The sequence below is a fragment of the Podarcis pityusensis genome (assembly GCF_964106645.2).
Source record: "Podarcis pityusensis genome assembly, chromosome: 12".
Lineage (NCBI taxonomy): Eukaryota > Metazoa > Chordata > Lepidosauria > Squamata > Lacertidae > Podarcis > Podarcis pityusensis.
This window is the reverse complement of record NC_138037.1, coordinates 56,711,380-56,728,628: the sequence shown is the minus strand read 5'-3', so window position 1 is coordinate 56,728,628 and position 17,249 is coordinate 56,711,380. Positions and strand designations below refer to the sequence as shown.

The following is a 17,249-nucleotide window of genomic DNA, read 5'->3' as shown; positions in this document are numbered from 1 at the left end:
TTTTAATTTGTGGGAAGAGAGTGCTAAGAATTAAGGTCTGAACTGTTGTTATGAAGTGTTTTGCAAGACCAATTTACGTCACTTAAAGTCAGATGCAGAGGCCTGCTTCACACTGTAAGCATATATGGTACAAAAGAAGCACGTTTAGAAAGACATGTATCGTACAGGTACACAAATTTGAAAGCCAGCATTGGCTGCAGCTCCTTGCCATGAGCAAATTCCTCATTGTGAATGCTGGTGCACTGCCACACAATTTGTGGAATGGCATTAAGACGTTCTAGTCCTACAAATAACTGGAACAGATGGAGAACAATGAATGTTTCAGCAATGTTTAAACCATATTACTGTGTGAGCATTGCAGGGATATTATTCCAGAAAATAAACAAACAAATGCACACAAAGATCTGGTTCTGTATGCAAGTATAATCAGGCTATGGTCAATCCAGAAGTTTAGTATTTTCTTTCAACTACAGGAACCCCTTCTGTTCCTGATGTGAGCTCTGAAGCCTTAGGACACAGTGCCACACTAGACTGGATCCCAGCCTGTTCATAAGCTGCCAGTTCAAGCCCCAGAGTCCCTGACACTAGGCTAGTTTAAAAAGCATCTGTTCATGGAATACAGAGTTCTCAGAAAGCAACACAAAGAAACCTGCAGATACTATTCGAGTATGAACATAAATCAAATAATACAAAGCCAAGAAAAGATGTATTAGGACTACAGAGGCTTGGGATGTCTCCCTCTCCCACATGGACTTGCAGGAAAAAAAAACATGTTAAGAACACCTCGTTTCTCTTTGTATACAGTAACAGGCTTTGAACAATGACCAAGCATACAATGTGTTTAATGAGATGGAGAATATCAGATCTCAATATGTCACTGGTTAGACAACAGAAGCACAAAAGCGAGAGGAAAATCTTCATTATGACAGCTCATTCACCCAATGTTTATAGATTAGATGCTAACACAACAGAACAAGACCAGATCTCCTCTTGAAAGTGTTCCCAAGGTCCTGGAGGCCCAGAAGTGTTTGGCAGCCTGGCTGGTTTGTACATCAATAAAGAAAATACCAAAATAATAGGCAAAATAAAATTTGGAAAAGATTTCTGGATTTAAAGCAGAAAAGAAAGTCAAATATTTGGGACTTTGGCTGGTGCCTAGAAATTTGAACTTATTTCATGATATTTACAGTAAAATAATACCGAATTATGGAACTGGATGAAGAATATTGGCAATCAAAATGAATATTTTACCAAAGATTATATTTTTGTTTCAAGCACTACCTGTGATAAATGGTACTGATTGCTTCCAGCAATGGAGAAAGGCTATAACTGACTTCATCTGGCAAGGGAAAAAGCCCCAGATTAAATGTAAAATTCTAATTGATGCAAAGAGTAGAGGAGGGTTTGCTCTTCCAGATTTGAAAATGTATTATGAGGCAGCGTGTTTGTGCTGGGTGGAGCTGAAAAATCCAACTATTTTGGATCTTGAAGGATTTGACCTAGTTTATGGATGGCATGCATGCTTACTTACAATACATAGCCCAGGCCCATTTATTGCAAAGGGCAGCCTGTGCAGATGTTGTTTTCTTGTTTTCTGTGGGAAGCTACAGGTATGTGGCTACATTTTGGGATGGGGGAAAACATATGTATGGCAGAATCCTAATAAATTCAAAAATTGGTTGTTCTGATTGGGTAATCAGCAAGAATAAAAACTAATTAATCTCTTTAAGCCAGGGATGAAACTTGGGCACAGGAGGACTAAATAATAAAAATTACTACTACTACTACTACTACTACTACTACCAACAAGATGAAATCCCAGCTGTTTCCTACTCAGTCTTCACCAATACTTTATCAAGCCCTGACCAAGCCTTCACCTATGTCTTCATGGTGCAAGATTCTTCAGTTAGCAGAACCTTCTGCAAAGTTTTGCTAAAATGTACCATCTCAGATTACAAATAAGAAATAGCATGTTTGAACACTCTCATATAAAAAGTCTTCTGCATATAGAACACTTGCAAGTTAGGGACACAATTGCTTTTTTATTATTCAGTTGTATGGAGCAATGGAGACAGTGTTTTCCTCCTGGCTGGGGATAGGCAATTTGTGGTAATATCACAAATTTTATGGTCTGGCTGGTTTTTTTTTTAGTATACCTTTGCTTCTTAGGGGCCACCCCACATTTTCTTCAAAAAATTGCTTTGCACAGGTAACTACCATACAGTTATCAAAAATATCAAAAGTAGGGGGTCTTCAGTAATTAGCTAATTGGGAATGACTGCTCTAGAATAAGTGCTGATATAAAGAGCTTAACAGGGGTCAGCAAACTTTTTCAGCAGGGGGCCGGTACACTGTCCATCAGACCTTGGGGGGGGGGGCAGACTATATTTTGGGAAAAAAAATTGAACGACTTCCTATGCCCCACAAGAAATGCATTTTAAATAAAAGCACACATTCTATTCATGTAAAAACACCAGGCAGGCCCCACAAATAACCCAGAGATGCATTTTAAATGAAATGCCACATTCTACTCATGTAAAAACACGCTGATTCCTGGACCATCCTCAGGCCGGATTTAGAAGGTGATTGGGCCGGATCCAGCCCCCAGGCCTTAGTTTGCCTACCCATGGCTTAAATCTATCTCCCAACATTGTAAACACACAGACACACACATCTACAGATGAACACAGAGAGAAAAGGAGGATCACTTACATATAATATGTAGGATACACCCCTTCAAAGTACCAGCACTGCTTTTTGGCCTCTGAATACTGAAAAGAAAGGAAAAAGAGGACATTGTTCATCATTTAAAGCAGAATCTGTGAGTTATACACAGCATTTAACAACTGTATCTACAAGAAGTTTTAACAGAAAATATGCCTTCAGTTCACATATGAATATATTTAGGATAACTAGAAGCAAAGTGAGAGCTAAGGCAAATGCCACGATGGGGTTTGCAGGGGCTGGGTGCTTCATCCCTCCTAGACATGCTGACCTTGCAAATCCTCACACACACACCCCCCCCCGGTTCTTCCAGTTGCAGAGGCTGGTTCTCCGGAAGGGGGAGTCCAGAATGACTTGGGGATCTCTGCAAGGAAGAATATGTGGGCTGGGAAAGGCCCATTGACTCTTTGCAAGTGTTTTCCTGCTCCTGTTGTTAGAACCAGTCTTAGGAGGAGTTGTATCCTGGAAGGATATTGACAAGTGTAATCAATAAATAAGAGGAAAACATGGTTCTAACTGTGGCAGAGGAGAGGGAATTACAGCAGAGGCATCTTGATTGCCTATTTGACAATCTGCTTCTGTCAAAATAGCCTGTTCTATTAGACCTATTTAAATAACAGGACCTATTTAAATAACAGAGATTAAAAGCACTGCTCTATGTTATTACATAGCAGATGGTGAATACATTTTTGACCTAAAGCAATGGGGCTATGATTGAGCATAATGCATTTCTCTCTCTTCCAGAAAGAAAAGGTATTCATATTTACCAAGCTAAGCTAAAAAAAAAATTGCATTGTGAATAGGTAATATCTAAGGCAATCAGCAGATATGCAAAAATGAATAAAAGTGGGAAGAACAACAGTTTGCTTCAGCTTCAGTTTAAGGGAAACATGTCTGCTGTAAACAAAGACAACTCACAATTCACTTCTAAGTGGTTAGAGGGCCTATAAGGGACTGTTGCATTCCCATGGTTGCTTCTCCTACAAGGGACCACCACGCTGTGCCTTCACACACAACTGATGCAACAGCTGACTTGCACACACAAAAATTGTGTCAATGGCTGCTTCCCACCCAATTAAGTCTATTTCTTCTGGGTCAGCACAGGGACTTTGAAATGATGAGACAGCAAAGTAATCAGGACCCTGGACAGCAGCACAGAGCACAAAGCAATATTGCCAGCCTTGGCTGATTGCTTGTTTTGAAAGGTCTGAGAGATGGGAGTTGTAGTCCAACAACATCTGGAAATATACAGGATTCCCACCCCCAACCTACAAGAAATCAGTATTCTCTCAGTCTCACTGTCCATCTCCAACAAGGGGATAAGAATTCGGACATCTCACAGCATGTTGTTAGAATTACTAATCTAGCATATGTTAAGCACCAAAAGCACATATAAATGCTGTGTATTATTATTTACATAGTAAAATAGACAGTCCTGGTGATGTTGAAATTGCTTAACTTTGCAACCACTAGTGGCTACCACTAGATCTGATACTCACTGACTATGTGACTTGTTAGGGATTAGGCCTAATTCACTTATGCATAAATAAAGCTTCATGATCAATTTATGAAGATTCATTTCACCTGTTCATGCTTGTGGTGAACCAACCATGTGAACCGGCTGTCAGGATATTTGGCCCCATGAATTCCCTCACTTGGTTCATTGCAACAATGCTGCTGATGTGTGCTTATGGCAGTCAACTCATGCAATCTATCTACCATGTGAATATTAAATACAGACAGAAGAGGAGTAATAATATTGAATGAGATAAGCCCAAATTCTGAACACATCAAATAGCTCTAATAAAATGTGAACTTGGTATTCTAAAGAGTACTAGACATTCCGTTTTGGTGACTGCAACCTGGTTGAAGGAGTCATCTGGCATGTAACTTATATCTCTGAGCTTCTAACCCTCGTATAGACAATGGTGCAGCAAATTCCTCCACTTTATTTACTAAAATAAAGCTAAATATATATATTTAAGAACTACCAATAATATACTTTAACTGAATAGTTCAGGTACACCAGATACCTACAAAAGATCACAGAAAGCAGGGACTACATATTCATACCACTGTTGTGATGCATTCCATACCCAGAGCAGAACCATCAAAGCTTCAAAGTTTTGGATCTGGCACAAAATAATCACTACTGAAAAATATGAGCATTTAGGGATGGGTTTATATGAAGTCAGGGACGTGGGTGGCGCTGTGGGTTAAACCACAGAGCCTAGGACTTGCCGATCAGAAGGTCGGTGGTTCGAATCCCCGCGGCGGAGTGAACTCCCGTTGCTTGGCCCCTGCTCCTGCCAACCTAGCAGTTCGAAAGCACACCAAAGTGCAAGTAGATAGACTTCCGGGGGCGGCGCGAACGGCAATGGCGGTCCTCTTCTGAACGGGAGAGGAGGCTCCGCAGGCAACGGGTCGTCCGCTACGGCGAAGCGGAGACCCACTCTGGAAAACCCCAGGCGGCAAGAGCCGGGGGTCTTGAGGCTCGGTGGGCGCCTTGAGTGACCCTCCAAGTGCAGAAGGAACCCCGTAAGGGGCTCCGAAGCGCGGAGGGGGGTTGCGGCGCTGTGAGCTGTTTCACAGCCTGCTACTGTCGGTGAGCGCTGATCCCTTTTCCTGCCAAATTACGGATTCGGACGAAAAAGCAACTAACTTGTGAGTAAAAGACTGAGTCACTTGAATTTGAGACTTTGAAAGAAAAACTTAAATTGGTTTGAACTTGGCTGAAAGCGGAGAGACGTGGAAGCAGGAAGTCCGTCTTCCGCAGCCATTGAACTTGAAAAAAAGCAATCAGCTGGAGGAGTGGAGGCTGAAAGAAAGACTCTAAGTATTACAGATCTAAGCATCTATTGAACCATTTTAAAGTAAAGACTTTAAGCTAAAGATTTGGGATTTTTATTTGCATTTGACTTTCCTCCTTTTATTGGATTACAAATCAGAAGGTGAAACCCAGAGTCAGGAGCTGCCTGAGCACTAAGGGAGCTGTCAGCACTGCAGATTTGGATACTGTATATTGGAACTTGAAACAATCTGAGGGTATTGAGACCTTTTAAATTTGAAACATTCTTTTTGGAGATAAATAAGCACTGTCTGCAATAAAGTGACCATTTATAAACTCTGCTAAACATTTGTATTTGAAGGTTCTTGGACATTAAATTAGACTCTGAAAGACAGATTAAGCTCCCTCTAGAGGATTGGATTAAAACAGTGACTTTACATGTACTTTTTACTTTCGATTCCCTTGCTGTTTGCTTGCTCTGGACCTTTCCATTCCCATGGGAATAACTCAGTGTGACCTTGACTGATAGATAACGTTGGAATGAGTGGCACAAGAAAAAGAGGGAGAGCTAAACAAACAACTTTAACAACTCTAACCTCAGCCTCACAGACACGTAGATCATCTGTGCCTACTTTGCCCTCAGAAGTGGAGGGAGAGGGCGAAGCAGAGCAGTTACAATTGGAAGATATGGCCTCAGGAGCATCTGTTTCTGTTCTAGACAAAATTTTTGAAAAATTGGAAGCTTTGGACAAGAAAGCAGATGCGCAATCAGCAAAGATTGATAAAAACACAGAATGTCTAAATAAATTAACCACACAAGTGGCACAGAATGCACTAGCAATTGGACAGTTAACGGAGGCCTCAGCAGAAAATCGGAAATTGGCTGAGGACACCAGACAAAAATTTGAAAATTTAGAGCAAGAGGTAAGACCACTCACTAAACAAGTCGGGGAACACCAGATTTATCTCTCTATGATAGAACTGCGAAACCGTGAGAACAACTTAAGGATTAGATCACTACAAGAGGCAGAAGAAGGGCATCTAACTGAGTTTTTGACCAAAGAATTCTCCAAGTTCTGGAACTTGGAAGAAAAGGACTTTAAAATTGTGTCAGCTTTCAGACTTGGAAGATTTATAAAGAAGGAGAGGCCCAGAGACTGTTTGATAACATTGAGATCAAAGGAGGAAAGGGACAAGATTTTGGGACTACATTTTGTAAAATCACTGGAGGTTTTGGATAGAAGAATTGAAATTTATAAAGATATCCCAAGACTACTGCTTGATCTTAGAGCCGCCTATTCTGAACTTGTTAAACTACTAAGGAGCAACGCAATTCCATTCAGGTGGGAATTTCCCCAAGGAATATCTTTTACCTTTAGAGGGAGAAAGGTTAAAGTGAGAACACCGGAAGAGAGAGACAAATTCTTGACTACATACGGAGAGGACCTTCAAAAAGGAATTGAACTACCTTCTGGGCCTGAGGCAACGCCAGTACCAACATCAGCATCTGTGGAACCTGAAGACCCTGAGAAGATACCACCCCTTGAAAAATAACCAGATAGTCCAGGATGTCTCTGCAACTGTTGAGCTGGAATATTAATGGTTGTAACATTCCGGAAAAAAGGAAGAAAATATTTCATATATTAAAAAAAGAACAATTGGACATTATTTGTTTACAAGAAACACATGTGACGAGGCTCCACAGAAAAGTGTTAATAAATAAAAGATTGGGCCAGGAATTTGTATCGTCCGACAAAGTGAAGAAGAGAGGTGTGGTGATATATGCAAAAGAGAGCCTGTCACCTAAATTCCTATTTAAAGATGAACATGGAAGAATTTTGGCTATTGAGATACAACATCAAGGAGAGAAACTGCTGATATTAGGAATCTATGCACCTAATGAAGGGAAATCGGAATTCTACAAGAAGTTGCAGGAGACAATGCTGGACTACCTAGACTATAACAACATCATAATGATGGGAGATATGAATGGGGTCGTATCAACTAACATGGACAAGTCACAAAGTCAAAATGTTACAAAAGACGGCAGACTACCTAAAACCTTTTTTGAAATGACTGACAATATGGATTTGATTGACATTTGGAGGACAAAGAACCCACTAGGAAGAGAGGGAACATTCTTTTCTGAAGCCCAACTGACCTGGACAAGAATCGACCAAATATGGATCTCCAGAGGCCTGGCACCTAAGGTCAGAAAAGTGGAAATCTGCCCAAAGACCTGCTCCGACCATAATGCAGTAAAGATGGATATGACATTATTACCAACTGGATCCTTTAGATGGAAGATGAATGACAATTTGTTTAGAGATCAGGAAATTACCAAGAAGGCCCAAAAAGTCTTGAAGGACTACTTTGAGATAAATATGAATAACATGGTGGAAAAAAGAATAATCTGGGACGCAAGTAAAGCTGTAATGAGGGGATTCTTGATACAACAGAATGCAGTAAAGAAAAGAACACAAAATGAGAAAAAAGATAAGATCTTGGAAAAAATAAAAGAATTAGAGAAGAAATTAAGAGTGAATCCGAAGTCACAGCCAACTCTGAGAGAAATTAAACTTTATCAAACACAATATTCTAAATTGATAAATCAGGAAATTGAATGGAAGGTTAAATTAATGAAACAAAAAACGTTTGAGTCGGCGAATAAATGTGGAAAACTGCTAGCTTGGCAGTTGAAGAGAAGACAAAGATTAAATATTGTTACAAACTTAGAGGTTGATGGAAAAAACATCCAGAATCCAGTGGACATTAGAAAGTGTTTCCAGAGATACTTCAAAAAATTATACACCCAAGGGCCGCAAGATGATGCTGAGATTAAACAATTTCTGGTAAAAAACGGCCTATCTAAATTGTCACAAGAAAATAGGACAATCCTGAATTCTAAAATAACACGACAGGAGATCGAACAAGCTATCCAGAACATGCAACTTGGCAAATCTCCAGGACCAGATGGGCTGACCTCCAAGTACTATAAGACATTAAAAGACTATTTGATACAACCTTTGATGGAGGTCAGCAATGAAATTATGGAGGGGAAGAGGGCACCGGAGTCGTGGAAGGAAGCGTTTATCACATTAATACCAAAGTCGGAAGCTGAAAAGACACAACTTAAGAACTACCGTCCCATCTCTCTTTTAAATGTGGATTACAAAATATTTGCAGACATTTTGGCAATTAGATTTAAAAAAGTTTTAAATGAAGTAATTCATAAGGACCAGGCCGGCTTTCTCCCAGGAAGACATCTGTTTGCTAATACAAGGAACATTATTGATATCTTGGAACTTTTGCAAACAGACATAAATACAAAAGCAGTCCTAATTTTTATAGACGCGGAGAAGGCCTTTGACAATGTCTCCTGGAAATTTATGATGGGAAATTTAAAAGAGATGGGAGTGGGACGGGGTTTTGAGAATGGGATTGGGGCAATATACTCAGAACAGAAAGCTAAACTGATAGTTAATAATGTGGTTACAGAAGAGTTTAAAATTGAAAAAGGGACACGACAAGGTTGCCCTATTTCCCCTTTGTTATTTATTTCGGTTCTGGAAGTGCTATTAAACATGATTAGAGAGGATCGGTTGGTGGAAGGAATTCAGGTCGGTCAGAAACAATATAAACTAAAAGCTTTTGCAGATGACCTGGTTTTGACCCTGCAGAAGCCAGAGCCCAGTACGAAAAGAGTATTACAACTGATTAATGATTTTGGTCGGGTGGCTGGATTTAAACTAAATAAACAGAAAACTAAGGTTTTGGGGAAAAATTTGACTGATACAGAGTCAGAACGGTTTCAGAATGAGACGGAACTTAATGTGGTTAAAAAAGTAAAATACCTAGGGGTAAACATAACAGCAAAAAATCTAAGTCTATTTAAGGACAATTATGAAAAATGCTGGACAGAAATTAAGAGAGACTTAGATAGTTGGTCAAAATTGAAACTTTCTTTGTTAGGCCGAATTGCTGCTATCAAGATGAATGTATTGCCAAGGATGTTGTTTTTATTTCAAACACTTCAGGTCTTGGACAAAACGGGGTGCTTTCAGAAGTGGCAGAGAGACATTTCTAAGTTTGTCTGGCAGGGCAAAAAGCCCAGAATTAAGTTTAAGATATTAACTGATGCAAAACAAAGAGGGGGCTTTGCCCTGCCAGACTTAAAGTTGTATTATGAAGCCGCAGCGTTCTGCTGGCTAAAAGACTGGCTACTTCTTGAGGACACTGATGTGTTGGATCTGGAAGGGTTTAACAATGCTTTTGGATGGCATGCATATTTATGGTATGACAAGGTTAAAGCAAATAAGGCCTTTAAGAACCATATTGTCAGAAAATCATTGTTTAATGTCTGGACAAAATATAAAGACTTGCTGGAAAATAAAACACCAAGGTGGCTTTCACCTTTGGAAGCCAAGGCCCGAAAAAGACCCAATATGGAGGCTAAATGGCCAAAATATTGGGAAATATTAGAAAAGGATGGAGACAATTGGAAATTGCAGAGTTTGGAGAAAATGAAAGACAAAGTGCGAGATTGGTTACATTACGCTCAGATTAAAGAAGTTTTTAAAAATGATAAGAAACTAGGGTTCCAGGTGGAGAAATCGAAATTAGAAACAGAATTGTTAGAACCAAAGATTAAGGTACTTTCAAGGATGTATAACTTGCTGTTGAAATGGAATACACAAGATGAAACGGTTAAATCGGCTATGATAAGGTGGGCACAGGACATTGGGCATAATATCATGTTTGAGGACTGGGAGAGGTTGTGGAGCAATGGATTGAAATTTACTGCATGTAACGCTCTGAAAGAAAATGTAATGAAAATGATTTATAGATGGTATATGACCCCAGTCAAACTTGCCAAAATCTACCACCTGTCTGATAATAAGTGTTGGAAATGCAAAGAGTGTGAGGGAACGTTCTTCCACCTCTGGTGGACTTGCCCTAAAGTGAAGGCGTTCTGGGAAATGATTTATAATGAACTGAAAAAGGTATTTAAATATACCTTCACTAAGAAACCAGAGGCTTTCCTTTTGGGTATTGTCGGCCAAGGGGTGGCAAGGAAGGACCAGACATTCTTTATGTATGCAACAACAGCAGCAAGGATACTTCTTGCAAAACATTGGAAAACTCAAGATCTACCCACACTGGAAGAATGGCAGATACAACTGATAGACTACATGGAACTGGCTGAAATGACTGGCAGAATCCGTGACCTGGGAGAAGAGAGGATTGAGGAGGACTGGAAGAAATTTAAGAACTATTTACAAAAGTATTGTAATTTGAGTGAATGCTAAACAAGATGCTAGATCAAAATAACTGAGCACCACTAAATTTAGAATCATAGAATCATAGAATCATAGAGTTGGAAGAGACCACAAGGGCCATCGAGTCCAACCCCCTGCCAAGCAGGAAACACCATCAGAGCACTCCTGACATATGGTTGTCAAGCCTCTGCTTAAAGACCTCCAAAGAAGGAGACTCCACCACACTCCTTGGCAGCAAATTCCACTGTCGAACAGCTCTTACTGTCAGGAAGTTCTTCCTAATGTTTAGGTGGAATCTTCTTTCTTGTAGTTTGGATCCATTGCTCCGTGTCCGCTTCTCTGGAGCAGCAGAAAACAACCTTTCTCCCTCCTCTATGTGACATCCTTTTATATATTTGAACATGGCTATCATATCACCCCTTAACCTCCTCTTCTCCAGGCTAAACATGCCCAGCTCCCTTAGCCGTTCCTCATAAGGCATCGTTTCCAGGCCTTTGACCATTTTGGTTGCCCTCCTCTGGACACGTTCCAGTTTGTCAATGTCCTTCTTGAACTGTGGTGCCCAGAACTGGACACAGTACTCCAGGTGAGGTCTGACCAGAGCAGAATACAGTGGCACTATTACTTCCCTTGATCTAGATGCTATACTCCTATTGATGCAGCCCAGAATTGCATTGGCTTTTTTAGCTGCCGCGTCACACTGTTGGCTCATGTCAAGTTTGTGGTCAACCAAGACTCCTAGATCGTTTTCACATGTACTGCTCTCAAGCCAGGTGTCCCCCATCTTGTATTTGTGCCTCTCATTTTTTTTGCCCAAGTGCAATACTTTACATTTCTCCCTGTTAAAAATCATCTTGTTTGTTTTGGCCCAGTTCTCTAATCTGTCAAGGTCGTTTTGAAGTGTGCTCCTGTCCTCTGGGGTGTTAGCCACCCCTCCCAATTTGGTGTCATCTGCAAATTTGATCAGGATGCCCTTGAGTCCATCATCCAAGTCGTTGATAAAGATGTTGAATAAGACCGGGCCCAAGACAGAACCCTGTGGCACCCCACTAGTCACTCTTCTCCAGGATGAAGAGGAACCATTGATGAGCACCCTTTGGGTTCGGTCAGTCAGCCAGTTACAAATCCACTGAGTGGTAGCATAGTCAAGACCGCATTTTACCAGCTTCTTTACAAGAATATCATGAGGCACCTTGTCAAATGCCTTGCTGAAATCAAGGTAGGCTACATCCACTGCGTTCCCTTCATCTACCAGGCTTGTAATTCTGTCAAAAAACGAGATCAGGTTAGTCTGACATGACTTATTTTTCAGAAATCCATGCTGACTATTGGTGATCACAGCATTCCTTTCTAGGTGCTCACAGACTGTTTGCTTAATGATCTGCTCCAGAATCTTCCCTGGTATTGATGTCAGACTGACTGGGCGGTAATTATTTGGGTCCTCTCTTTTCCCCTTTTTGAAAATAGGGACAACATTTGCCCTCCTCCAGTCTGCCGGGACTTCGCCTGTTCTCCAGGAATTCTCAAAGATGACTGCCAGTGGTTCTGAGATCACATCTGCCAGTTCTTTTAATACTCTTGGATGCAGTTCATCTGGCCCTGGAGACTTGAATACATCTAAACTAGCCAAGTATTCTTGTACTATCTCCTTAGTTATTCTGGGCTGTGTTTCCTTTGCTGAATCATTTGCTCCAAATTCTTCAGGTCGGGCATTGTTTTCTTTATCGGAGAAGACTGAGGCAAAGAAGGCATTGAGGAGTTCAGCTCTTTCTGTGTCCCCTGTTTGCATTTCACCATCTTCTCCTCTGAGTGACCCCACTGTTTCTTTGTTCTTCCTTTTGCTACGGACATACCCATAAAAGCCTTTTTAAGAAAATAAGTAAGACTGTGAAATTTAGCTCCTTTTGAGAATTATAAGACTATGAAATATAGAAGGGATATAAGAACTTAAATAAGATGATAAATTGCTGACAAAATGTTATAACGATGAAAATGGAGCGGGAGATGTGAGGAAGTCCAAAGAAGATGTGAAAATATGTTAAGATGAATGTTACATTGTTTATTATGTCTATTTTTATTGTAAAATTTAATAAATTGCTTTAAAAAAAAACAAAAACAAAGTGCAAGTAGATAAATAGGCACCGCCCCGGCAGGAAGGTAAACAGCGTTTCTGTGCGCTGCTCTGGTTTGTCTGCTGGCCACATGACCTGGCCAATAAAGTGAGATGAGCGCCGCAACCCCAGAGTCGGCCACGACTGGACCTAATGGTCAGGGGTCCCTTTACCTTTACCTTTATATGGAGTCAGGACTGACATTCTCTCCCCTGCTCCTTTCCCAAGGTTACCACAGATATTGAAAAAGCTCAACTAGTTTTAATTAAACCAATTAAGGTTTGCAAACACAATTAATAGATTAATCAACTAAAACTGGCATGTAACTTTGAGGAACACCACACAGCTCACTGGGTTCTGGCATCTGGCAATTAAGTTACCAACATACACCAAGGCCCAACCTATAGCTCAGACTAATATTCAGATATTCAGCAGATGTCAAACAAATTAATCCGATTACTATGGATCACTTCTGAAGTAGACTTGGGTGGTACCTTTTCGAAAGAAAAACAATATAGGCGGGTTCCATTCCCAATCCCTGCATATAAGCAGAGGGCGTATAAGTGTGCCCAACCCCATCCCACCCTCTTCCAGATCCAAAAGGACCCACACATCAGTGACCAGAGATCAAGTGGACATGCCTAAAACGCTCACGGCCTGTACTTGTAAAGTAACTAAATTTACAATGTCAGAATTCACTTCATGTAAACACACACACAATTTAGCTTATATGCTTGCCTAAATATCACGGATATTTTTTCCCTTCAACACCACAAGAACAAGCATGGGCTGTCCTTCAGCATTTCATCTAAGTTTTCAAGGATTACCCTTTATAGTACACAAAGGAGAAACCAAAAGAAAAAAGAAAACTGCCCTCAAATACACTGATATGTCTCTTGATATTCTCTCTGATTCTCTGACCTTTTGCAGTAGAACAACGGAGCTGAAAGCATCAGCTGAAAAGCCACAAGACACTGAGTGCTAGCTGTGGGGTCACAATCCCCAAAAGGTTAAGTGGGGTGGCAGTGGAAGGATTTCTTTGATGTTTCTTAAGGAATCAGAAAAGCCTGAGTAGAGGACTTCAAAGACTTTGTCCCATTCATGTTCTATTTGTGTTTTCTCTCCCCCCCCCCTTCCATGGGAGAAAGGGGGGAAACCCTGATGTGATTGTGTGTTCTATAGTATCTTTCCCCCCTCTTGCTCTTAGCACTTATCCCCAGCATTAGCCATACTTGCTCAATAACTTCTTTCAGGGCCAAAGAGAAAATGTTTATCTCAGGAGGTTTTTCTAGAGTGTTTATTTCGGAACGCCAGTTATGAAATCACAAGCCCCTTTGCAGCTTCAAAGTTCTGACAGGCAATGCTTTTGCTCTTGCAAGAAAAAGATAAAAATCACAGAAAGCTTGACAAATAACAGGTAGAAGGGCAAAGGGCATATGATATCGTTACAAGTCTTTGGGGAGCCTGGATCCTGCTTCTAATTCCTGGACACCCTTTCTAATTCCTGGGTGCCAGACAAGCACAATGTGGGCCGACTATTTGAATCCAAGGCTGCAGCAATGTGAGCCCCTCCACTGTATGCTCAGGTTGTATATACGTGTGAATAAAACATATATCATAAAGACACCACAGTCTCTGCCGTGCCTTATTTCCAAAAGCAAACGCGGACCCTGGGCAAGTACCTGGAACCCTTGGAATCCCACACAGCTTGGAGACTGGGGTGCTGCGCAACTATATATTGAAGTCGAAACATAATAAAATAAATAAAATAAAATAAAATAAAATAAATTCCTTGCAGTAGCACCTTAGAGACTAACTAAGTTAGTTATTGGTATGAGCTTGTGTGCTCATACCAATAACTAATTCACCAGACTATACCCTGCCAAACTTACCTCTGGGGTTATAAGGACTGAATTTTTTTTACTTCAAACTCCCTGTGTCTCTGGTGTTTATTCTAAACTATATTAAAATTCATTTATATTTTGTGTTTAAAACTGCCTTCAACTTTTTACAGAGTTGTGCTGTTCCCTGAATCAAGGTGTAACGGACCTACTGCTAAGTCCAATAAAATGTAGCAGATCTCACCGCTAACGGCCCCCAATTAAACCGGTAGTGAACCTACAGCACGGTACGTGAAATAATTACATTTATAAATTCCCACAGGTTATCATTTTGGGTTCTTGTGTGAGGGAAGATCTGGAGTCTTACGCAGAAGCTGAATGAATAAGAAAGGTTTTATTTACAAAACAAAGTTGATAAAACAAAGATGGGTCAATGAGTTGTGTTCTTTCAGGAAACAGTTAACTTATTAATTACAATAATTCTAAAGATGTCACAGGCATTAAAACAAAGTAGTAAATGCACAGCAAATCAGTTGTTATGCTTCAGGTAGATGTTCAGGTTTCTAGAATAGGTGGTAAAATTCCAATTTCCCCATTGCTGTTTATTTCGGTCCTGGAGTTTTGCTAAATATGATCAGAAGGGACCGTCTGATTAAAGGTATACAGGTCGGAGCTAAACAGTACAAATTGAAAGCTTTTGCAGATGATTTAGTATTGACGTTACAGGAGCCAGAATCTAGTACTAAAAGAGTATTAGAATTGATTCAGGAATTTGGTCATGTGGCAGGATTTAAGTTGAACAAGTTAAAAACTAAGGTGCTTGAGAAAAATTTAACACCGATTGAGAAAGAGAGGTTTCAGAAGGAGACAGGTTGGTTAAGAAAGTAAAATACTTGGGGGTTAATATGACTGCTAAGAATTTAAACCTATTTAAAGACAATTATGAGAAATGCTGGTCAGAAGTGAAAAAGGATTTAGAGATATGGTCAAACCTGAAGCTTTCCTTGTTAGGACGAATTGCTGTTATAAAGATGAATGTACTGCCAAGAATGTTATTTCTGTTTCAATCATTGCAAATCTTAGACAAGATGGACTGTTTCAAGAAGTGGCAGAGAGACATTTCTAGATTTGTCTGGCACGGCAAGAAGCCCAGAATAAAATTTAAAATATTAACCGATGCAAAGGATAGAGGTGGATTTGCCCTGCCAGACCTTAAACTTTATTATGAATCAGCAGCATTCTGCTGGTTGAAAGAATGGCTGCTTCTTGAGAACACAGACATTTTGGACTTAGAAGGTTTTAATAATGTTTTTGGGTGGCATGCATATTTGTGGTATGACAAGGTTAAAGCACATAAAGCATTTAAAAACCATATTGTCAGGAAAGCATTGTTAAATGTCTGGATAAGATATAAGGACTTACTTGAAAACAAAAACCCCCGGTGGTTGTCACTGATGGAAGCAAAGGCTCAGAAAAGGCTCAATATGGAGGCCAAATGGCCGAAATATTGGGAAATTTTGGAACAGGAAGGAGACAAACTGAAATTGCAGAGTTTTGAGAAATTAAAAGACAAAGTGCGAGACTGGCTTCATTATTATCAGATAATGGAGGCATACAATTTGGATAAGAAAATTGGTTTCCAGGTGGAAAAATCAAAATTGGAAACAGAACTGTTAGAACCCAAAACTAAGATTTTGTCAAAAATGTATAACTTGCTGTTGAAATGGAATACTCAGGATGAAATGGTGAAATCTGCTATGATTAAATGGGCACAAGATCTTGGACATAATATTATGTTTGCTGACTGGGAACAGTTGTGGACCACAGGTATGAAATTTACGGCGTGTAATGCCTTAAGAGAGAATATTATGAAAATGATATACAGGTGGTACATGACACCAGTCAAGCTTGCAAAAATCTACCATTTGCCCGATAATAAATGTTGGAAATGTAAAGAAAATGAAAGTACATTCTTTCACCTTTGGTGGACGTGCCCAAGGATCAAGGCTTTCTGGGAGATGATATATAATGAATTGAAAAAGGTATTTAAATATACCTTCTTGAAGAAACCAGAGGCCTTTCTCCTGGGCATAGTCGGCCAATTGGTGTCAAAGAAGGACAGAACTTTTTTTATGTATGCTACTACAGCAGCAAGAATTCTCATTGCTAAGTATTGGAAGACACAAGATCTACCCACCTTGGAAGAATGGCAGATGAAGGTGATGGACTATATGGAACTGGCAGAAATGACTGGCAGAATCCGAGACCAGGGAGAAGAGTCGATGGAAGAAGATTGGAAAAAGTTTAAAGACTATTTACAGAAATATTGCAAAATTAATGAATGTTAGAATGATGTCGGATAGAAACTAAGTGGTCTTTAGCTGAAATGTTATAAGGGAATATGAAAAAAAAATGGTTTATTAATAGGTAAAAATCTAAAATTACAAATACTTTATGATTAACGATTAGGATACATAAAGAGGGGAGGGATTTGTTGAACTAATAA

At 40.0% G+C, this 17,249-nt stretch overlaps 1 protein-coding gene across 1 annotated transcript in view; it reads right to left on the bottom strand.

The window, feature by feature from the left end:
- Nucleotides 1–17,249, bottom strand: part of VOPP1 (VOPP1 WW domain binding protein) — a 46,776-nt gene that overhangs the window by 8,492 nt on the left and 21,035 nt on the right. Inside the window, exon 2 of the mRNA XM_080976063.1 lies at nt 2,713–2,771. Coding sequence (XP_080832189.1) covers nt 2,713–2,771 — 59 coding nt within the window. The remainder of the gene's footprint in view (nt 1–2,712; nt 2,772–17,249) is intronic.